We start from the raw sequence: 9,295 nt of genomic DNA, 5'->3' as shown, positions 1-9,295 counted from the left end.
AGCTAAGGAAAGCTCCCTAGAGGATTTTTTTAAGTGTTTTGATGTATCTTGGAGATTGGCCTATATTCCTCCTAAAAATAAGCTCTCTGTAGCCAATGATACAATGTTTAAAATATGGCACATGCTGAACTCAGTCTCTCATTTCAGAAAACAAATCTGCATGTGTGTTCTCTGAAGTTCTTCTTAGTGCGCCTCTTGATGCACTATATTTTGAGTATTACCAAACCTGAGCTCTTTTTTTTTTAATCCTGAGATGATTAAACACAAATGCTCATGTTAATGAATTAAGGCTAAAACCTAACCGTGTGCAGTGCAAGATGATCAGCAGTTATGGCAAGATGTGCAAGCCCTGATAGGGGAGCCTGGCTAGCATACAAAAGCTGTTCCAAAATGTAAAAGGAGAAAAGAAATAAAAATACAGAGCAAGGAAGAGCGGGTGGAGTGACAGAGTAGGCACAGACAGAAGGACACATGGGAATGCTGAGACTGCTGGCACCTGAGTGGTCATTAGACTTGCCCGTGGAGTTTGGACAAATACAGATTCCTGGGATCGATATTCCACAATTATTTAGGTTCAATTGTGTAGGTTTTGTCCCTAAAAGCAAGAGGTTTCCCCCAGTGCAGGCAGGATGAATCTTGCGTGGAAACCTGCCCTGGGTTCAGATGGAAATGCACTCATCGTCTGGAAAGGCTGTTTCTCCACGTATTATTGGAAAAATTCACAAGAGGAGATCACACCACGCTTTGGAGAAGCCATTCCGTAGAAGACGTGTTAATTGGTTAACTCTGTAGTTTGCACACTGGTGTTGAGCTTGTAGAGGGTGAGAAACTCCTCTGCCTAGACTTTTTTTTTTTTTTTTGATGGTTTTAGTACATGTGGGAAGAGGCACCTCACTTGGACACGCTTCATTAAAAAATATTTATTATGACTACAACCCCAAGTGGAGCCCGAGAAGCCAGAAGGCGCCCCCGGGAGCTGTCCGCGGTGCTGAACGCGGTAGCCGGCTTCAGCCTTTGACCTCCCCAGCAGGAAAGGGCTCTCAGTCCGGCCCCCAAGCCCCATTTTCCTTCGTGCTCCCACCTCCAGTGTGTTCCCTTCCCAGCGCTGCCACTGGCGAGGGCGGCACTGAGATTTTTGTCCTGAGCGGCAGACGACCTTGTGTTGCACTTCCTCCCCCGCCTTCTGCCTCTCCCGGGGCGGCGGCGGATGGGCGCGGAGGCGGATGGGCGCGGCCCCCTCCCCCACTCAGGCCCCCTCCGCGGGGAGGGGGCCGGACTGGCTCCTCGCGTGCTCGCGGCGGCGCCCTAAGCGCACCGGGTCCGCTTCCTGCGCGCCCCCTCCCCACCTCCCCAGCACCTGCTCCTCCTCCTCGGTCCCGCCCAGCGCGCCGGCAGCCCGATCCCCGGTGCTTGGAGGAGAGAGGGGGCGCAGGCGGCGACACAAAGGGCGGAGCGGCGGGGCCGGGCCCGGGAGGCTGCGCAACATGGACGCCGAGTACCCTGCCTTTGAGCCCCCGCTCTGCAGCGAGCTCAAGCACCTGTGCCGACGGCTGCGGGAGGCGTACCGCGAGCTCAAGGAGGACCTCACGCCCTTCAAGGATGACCGCTACTACAGGTGGGCGCGGCGCCGGCAGCGGCGGGGCGGCCGGAGGTTTCCGGGCCGCAGTCCCCTCCCGGACCCCGGCGGTGCCGGAGGCTTGGCCTGGTCCCGCCCTCGGCCGCCTCCGCCCGCCTGGCGCGGAGCGTAAGGATGGGGACCGGGTCGGGCCGGGGATCTGGGAGGGACTCGGAAGGGGACGGGGAGCAGGGGTGCTGGCAGCGGGGCGCATTTTCCTGGATCCAGGGCAGCCCCGCGTCCCCGGGCGAAGGGCCGATTTCCGTTCAGCTCAAACCCGAGCCTAGGCTCCCGCCAACCCTGTAAAGGAGCTGCGGGTTCTGGCTCCTCCCCGCGCCCCGCGTCGTTCTCCCCGTGCGCCCGCCCCGCCACCCCCGCTCGGGCCTCACGCAGCGGAGTCTAGGGAGGCGACCGCGCGCGCTCCGGCGTCAGGAGGAGGGTCTTGGCCGCGGCTCCGAGCGCCCCAGCCCCTGGGCTTTGCAGGACGCCTCCGAGGCTGGGGCGCCGCCGAGGGCTGGGGGCGGACGGGTGTGGCGGGGCGCCCTGCGGGGACACCGCGCCTGGGAGCCGCTGTGTGGAACTTGTTTGCGTTCATCTCTGTCTCCCTCTCCTGCGGCCTAGGGGAGAGCGGTGGGGGCTGCAGACCCTGGCGCCGGCACCCCCCCTTACTCTCCGCGCCCTGCAGTTCGGCTCGGGGTGTCGGGACAGGACCCTATCGCGAGTCGGTAGAAGGCTCCCTCACCCCACACTTCAACATTCTTCGTCTGTTAAATGGGAAGCCTGAACCAGAAGGTCTCGGAAAGCTGAGGTTTAATCATGATTTACTCACTCTGTGCTAAGGATGGCGAGGGTATCGCACTGCTATGGGGAACGGGTGGTCGTCATTTTTGTAAGACCCATCCTGTGTTAATAATCATGGGTACATGCTCAGAAAAAGGTGTGTCACACTTATCCTCACATCCATTCAAAAACCTAATGCCTTCCCACGGCTAATCAGCAACGCAGAGGGACCGGGGTCATGGTTACTGAGTGAAAATGCCTATTTTTAAAAAATGTAAAAAATCGTGTGATGTAGCTTTTGGGCGAGCCTGGAAACCTGTCTAATGCAGCCTCCTGGGAGACCTGAGGGTATGGGAAAAGAACCCACAGTTTCATATCATACTTGGTTGTTTTTTTTTTTGTTTTTTTTTTTTGAGATGGAGTCTCGCTCTGTCGCGCAGGCTGGAGTGCGGTGGTGCGATCTCAGCTCACTGCAAGCTCCGCTTCCCGGGTTCACGCCATTCTCTTGCCTCAGCCTCCCGAGTAGCTGGGACTACAGGCGCCCGCCACCTCGCCCGGCTAGTTTTTGTATTTTTAGTAGAGACGGGGTTTCACCGTGTTAGCCAGGATGGTCTCGATCTCCTGATCTCGTGATCCGCCCGTCTCGGCCTCCCAAAGTGCTGGGATTACAGGCGTAAGCCACCGCGCCCGGCCTCATACTTGTTAAATAAGATTACTTCCAATCTCCTTTTCTAGTACTCCCCCACCCCCCACCCCCTACTCTTTTTTTTTTTTTTTTTTTTTCTATTTATTTATTGAGACAGGGTCTTGCCCTGTAGCCCAGGCTGGAGTGCATTGGTGCAATCATGGCTCACTACATCCTCCACCTCCCTGACTCAAGCAGTCCTTCTACCTCAGCCTCCTGAGTAGCTAGGACTGCAGGCCCGTGCCCCATCCCCTAATTTTTGTATTTTTTGTAGAGATGGAATCTCCCTCTATTGCCCAGGCTGGTCTCAAACTCCTGGGCTCAAGTGATGCTCCCATCTTGGCCTCCCAAAGTATTGAGATTACAGCCATGAGCCACCATGCCTGGCCTTTTTTTTTTTTTTTTTTCTGTATTTTCTTTTCCTGGGAATATTTCTTTGGCAACAGAGCTCAGTGAAAGTGGAATGATCGCTATGCGAATAGCAGAGAAGAGAACACACCCCAGTGGTTAATCTCCATCTTTATTCATTGACCAATTTATTCATCTGGTAGTTACTGAGCATCTTTTATGTTCCTGCTGTTGGTCTAGGCGTTGTGAATACAGCAGTGAGCAAGACAGGGTGTCTGCTGTCCTAGGGCTTACAGATAATAAACCAAGTGACATGAGAGAGTGACAGGGTGCTGCCACACAAGGTAGTCAGGTGAGGCTCATCTTGAAGGTGACATTTGCCTGAGAACTGAAAAATGAGGAGCTAACCAGACAAGGAGGCAGGGAGGAAAGTCCCAGAAGAGGAAGGAGGATTGCAAAGTCCCTGAGGCCATAAAAACATGAAATGTTCAAGGCACAGACGGAAGACCAGTGAGCCTGGAGCACTGTAGTCAGAGAGAGAGGCAGGGCCAGACCCTGAAGAGGCTTGAAGGTCAGACTAAGGAATGTGGATTTCACTGGGATTGCAGTGTGAAGCCACTAGAGGATTTTACACTGGACAAGTGACATCAGCAATTTGGCTGCCTGTACTACAGCAAGCATTTGAGTCTTTGCTCCAGGAGCCACTTCCTTAGTTGAGTTGGAGCTTGAAGACAGATTGACAGCGGTTGGAAGTGATCAGTGATGGATTCTGCCCCCCCACCGTGAGCCCAAGTTGACTGCAGAGTACTTTACAGTATTTTGTATAGACAGGGCAGTTAGGCTGAATCACAAAGTCTGTTTTTAGTGAGAAGATGTTTTAGATCACTGAACTATCTTCAGTAGCTCCATTGAATTTTTTATATCAATGGATCATTGCTGTACAAAACTAGGTGAAATACTGTTGGGTTTCTAAGTTGGGAAGCTGCTAGTTACAGCTCCTGCATCTGCCTAGCTGGAAGGTGAAATTGCTACTACGATTTTGGTTCCTTCTCTTCTCACTGTCTTCATTTCCTTATTGGTGATTTATGGGTAAAACACACCAGCTCTTTTCCCTGGAGGACCAGGGACTCACCTCACGTGGTTGGCAGTTTTCTCATAACAGGGCGAAGCAAAGAACACAGCTGCTAAAGCTCCGTTTACAAAACATGATTGGCCCCTCTGTTCACCAGCATGGCTGTTTGCATATTTGCTACATAATTTGGCATCAGTGAAGAGCTGCAGCTATGTGATCAAAGGACTCATGGCCATTTTCACAAAACGAGAGATGACAGTTGTACTGCCTGTCAGGAGAGGGAAGGTGGTAAAACAGCAGGCCAGGGATCTGAAATCCTGGTTCTAGCCCCAGTTCTACCCTTTGCTAACTCCCCTACCTTGGGGGGAATTAATTGCATTTCATTGGACAATCCATTTCCACATCAGGATAAAGAAACTCTCTTCACAAGGATTTTCATAAGACTCAAACACTTTATGAAGAGAGCACTAAAGATGTTTTCAGATACACATAACAGAAAAACCACAGTGAACCAGTCTAAACAATAAGGAAATGGATTGGGTTGCTGATCCAGCAGCCTAATGATGTAATCAAGTTCTTTCGTTTTAACTTGATAGCAATTGGCTGCTAATAATCACTTGGGCTGGCCGGGCGCGGTGGCTCAAGCCTGTAATCCCAGCACTTTGGGAGGCCGAGACGGGCGGATCACGAGATCAGAAGATCGAGACCATCCTGCCTAATACGGTGAAACCCCGTCTCTACTAAAAAATACAAAAACTAGCCGGGCGAGGTGGCAGGCGCCTGTAGTCCCAGCTACTCGGGAGGCTGAGGCAGGAGAATGGCGGGAACCCGGGAGGCGGAGCTTGCAGTGAGCTGAGATCCGGCCACTGCACTCCAGCCTGGGCGACAGAAGAGACTCCGTCTCAAAAAAAAAAAAAAAAAAAAAAAAAAAAAAATCACTTGGGCTGTTGCTTCTCATTCACATTCATGGGGGAAACTGGCTGGCTTTCTATGGCTGTCTGTAAAAGAAAATAACTTGAAGTCTACGGAAAACTCCTTGACTGTCCTCTACACCCCACCAAAGTGGTAACAAGGACATGGAATGTTCACGCACTGCAGATGGGAGGGTAAATTGCTGTAATCATTATGGAAAACCACTTGGCAAGCAGCTACTAAAGTTGAACACACATTTCCTTAGGCCCAGCATTTTCTGTCGGTTATATGCCCGGCAGAAATGTATTCATGGGCCGTGAGAAGACATGTACTAAAAAGTGTTCATAACAGCACAAGTTGTAATACTCCTAAACTGGAAAGTAGCCAGATGCTAAAAAACAGTAGAATGGACAAAGGCAGCCTGGCACAGTGGCTCATGCCTGTAATCCCAGCACTTTGGGAGGCCAAGGCGGGCAGATCACTTGAGCCCAGGAGTTCGAGACCAGCCTGAGCAACGTAGTGAAAGCTCATCTCTACTAAAAATACAAAACTTAGCCGGGTGTGGTGGTGCATGCCTGTCATCCCAGTTGCTTGGGAGGCTGAGGCATGAGAATCGCTTGAACCCCAGGGGAATTGATAAGATCAGGATTCTCAGTGCTGGCTGCAGAATCATCTCAAGGAGTTATTTCTTTTTTTTTTTTTTTTTTTTTTTTTGCGGTGGATGGGGGCAGAGAGTCTCATCCCTCTCACCAAGGCTGGAGTGCAGTGGTGTGATCATGGCTCACTGCAGCCTTGACCTCCTCAACTCCTCCCCTGCAGCCTCCCAAGTAGCTGGTACTACAGGCATGCGCCACCACACCCAACTAATTTTTTTGTTCATTTGAATTTTTTCGTAGAGATGAGGTCTCACTATGTTGCCCAGGCTGGTTTTGAACTCCTGAGCTCAAGGATGTGAGGGAGCTTTTAAAAACACAGATGCCCAGGCCCCACCCTTGAGGATTCGGATGTAATTGCCTTGGGGTGGATCTCTGCCAGGATGGAGAGCCATGAGGGGTGAGTGAAATCTCTTAGAGCAGGCTGGGCACGGTGGCTCACGCCTGTAATCCCAGCACTTTGGAAGGCTGACGGGGGCGGATCACTTGAGATCAGGAGTTTGAGACCAGTCTGGCCAACATGGTGAAACCCCGTCTCTACTAAAAATACAAAAATTAGCCAGGTTTGATGGCAGGTGCCTGTAATCCCAGTTACTCAGGAGGCTGAGGCAGGAGAATCGCTTGAACCAGGGAGGTGGAGGTTGCAGTGAGCCGAGATTGCGCCACTGCACTCCAGCCTGGGCGACAAGAGCGAGACTCCCATCTCACAAAAAAACAAAAAAGCCAAAAGAATTATCTTAGCGCAGCAGGAGACACGCTGAGGCACCCATTTCCTCCTCTGATGGATTTTCCAATGGGCGGCAGTACTGGGAGCCCGGTGCCACGTCTCCCTCTCCCCACACAAAGCTCAGTGACCACTGTCAGCTCACCTTGGCTCCTGCTCCGTTTCCACGCCTCCAGGCTGGCCCACGTTCCTTTCTGCTTTGACACCTTTGATCGGGTTACATTCAGGTTGAAAGGTCTGGGAGCCGTGTTTTCTGTTTAAGGCCAATGTCATTTCCTGACACATCTGTACTGATTTTGATGTAAGCATATCAGAGGACCTCATTTTTTCTCCTTGTTTTCAAGTTACTGGATACACCTCAATGTAACTATTGACTGACAACTCTCTCTGTCTTTCATTTCCTTTTTTTGGTGGGAGGAGACAGTGAGTGTCCCTGATGAGACTGGGATTTTATCTTTTTTTTTTGAAATGGCGTCTTGCTCTGTCACCTAGGCCGGAGTGCAGTGGCCTGATCTCAGCTCACTGTAACCTACACCTCCCGGGTTCAAGCAATTCTCCTGGCTCAGCCTCCCAAGTAGCTTGAGATTACATGCATGCGCCACTATGCCTGGCTAATTTTTGTTTTTTTTTTAGTAGAGACAGGGTTTCACCGTGATGCCCAGGCTGGTCTTGAACTCCTGACCTCAAGTAATCCACCCGCCTTGACTTCTCAAATTTCAGGGATTACAATCATGAGCCACTGCACCCAGTCTAGATATTCTTTTAATCACACAGCCAGAGGCTAACATTCTGAATTTCACATACAGTATTGGCCATATTTATGTCTATAATGGACATCTCTTGAATTGTATTTTGTCAGATACTGTTACTCTCTTATTGAGTCCTTACTATGTACTGAGTTCTGGACCAAGTGTTTACATGCATCGTCTTATATAATCTTCCCAGCAACCCTCAGAGGAAAATGAAGTCTAGCCAGACCAAGTAATTTGTCCGAGGTTGCATTTTAGAACCGGAATTCAACCCAAGTTTGTATCGTATGCATTCATCAGGTCTCTTTGTGGTGGTTACCCAGGCTTAATTACTTCTTTGTGAACCTTGGGGTGAGCGCGGCTGTTGTCCACACAGCAGAGTATGGGGTTTTTGTTGTTGTTGTTTGTTTGTTTTTGAGACAGAGTGTTGCTCTGTTGCTCACGCTAGAGTGCAGTGACGTGATCTCAGCTCACTACAACCTACGCCTCCTGGGTTCAAGCAATTCTTGTGCCTCAGCCTCCTGAGTAGCTGGGACTACATGCGTGGACCACCATGCCTGGATCATTTTTGTGTTTTTAGTAGAGAAGGGGTTTCACCATGTTGGCCAGGCTGGTCTCGAACTGCTGACCTCGGGATCCGCCTGCCTCGGCCTCCAGAGTGTTTTTTTTTGTTTTGCTTTTTGTTTTGTTTTGTTTTGTTTTGTTTTTTGAGACGGAGTCTCGCTCTGTCGCCCAGGCTGGAGTGCAGTGGCTGGATCTCGACTCACTGCAAGCTCCGCCTCCCGGGTTCACGCCATTCTCCTGCCTCAGCCTCCGGAGTAGCTGGGACTACAGGCGCCCGCCACCTCGCCCGGCTAGTTTTTTGTATTTTTTAGTAGAGATGGGGTTTCACCGTGTTAGCCAGGATGGTCTCGATCTCCTGACCTCGTGATCCGCCCGTCTCGGCCTCCCAAAGTGCTGGGATTACAGGCTTGAGCCACCGCGCCCGGCCTGTTTTTTTTTTTTTTTTTTTTTTGAGACGGAGTCTCCCTCTGTCACTCAGGCTGGAGTGCAGTGGCGTGATCTCAGCTCACTGCAGCCTCCACCTCCCGTGTTCAAATGATTCTCTTGCTTCAGCCTCCTGAGTAGCTGGGACTACAGGTGCATTGTACCACACCCGGCTAATTTTTGGTATTTTTAGTAGAGATGAGATTTCACCGTGTTAGCCGGGATAGTCTCGATCTCCTGACCTCGTGGTCCACTTCCCTCAGCCTGCCAAAGTGCTGGGATTACAGGCGTGAGCCACCGTGCCTGGCCTCAGAATATGTTTATTTAAGCCACATCTCACTCTGAATTGAGAGGGAAAAAATAAGGATACTAATTTCCTGGATAGCAGAGCAGGTATAAGCATCCCATCTGTTCTTCCTGGTCATCATCTGGCTGCAGCGATGACTCAGCTCTGGCAACTGAAAGACCATCCTTTGCCAGGGAAGAAAAGGCCTCAAGGCTGGTGGGACACCTGAAGCTTGAAGTGGGCCTCGTTCCCCAGATATGGAAGCTGGGGCTCTGGGGCTGCCTTCTAGGGCTGCGGTAAGAAAACACCACAGCCTGCGGGCTCAAGCAACAGGGATGTGTCGTCCCCCAGTTCTGAGGCCCGGAGTCCGAAATCCAGGTGTTGGCAGGATTGGCTCCTCCTGAGGGACGTTCTGTCCCAGGCCTTTTCTCTGCCTTCTGGTAGCTTCAGGCTTGGCTTGTAGATGTCTGTCATCTCCCTGTGT

The 9,295-nt window shown here is 51.4% G+C and overlaps 1 protein-coding gene across 1 annotated transcript in view; it reads left to right on the top strand.

The window, feature by feature from the left end:
- The first annotated feature begins 1,390 nt into the window (after positions 1-1,390).
- The window catches only part of TMEM181 (transmembrane protein 181), a 111,154-nt gene continuing 103,249 nt past the window's right edge, over positions 1,391-9,295 (top strand). The window contains exon 1 of the mRNA XM_050786730.1: positions 1,391-1,615. Within this exon, the coding sequence (XP_050642687.1) occupies positions 1,485-1,615 (131 nt within the window). The 5' untranslated portion in view covers positions 1,391-1,484. The remainder of the gene's footprint in view (positions 1,616-9,295) is intronic.

This window comes from Macaca thibetana, chromosome 4 (assembly GCF_024542745.1).
Source record: "Macaca thibetana thibetana isolate TM-01 chromosome 4, ASM2454274v1, whole genome shotgun sequence".
Classification (NCBI taxonomy): Eukaryota; Metazoa; Chordata; class Mammalia; order Primates; family Cercopithecidae; genus Macaca; species Macaca thibetana.
This window is presented reverse-complemented; position numbering and strand designations above follow the sequence as displayed.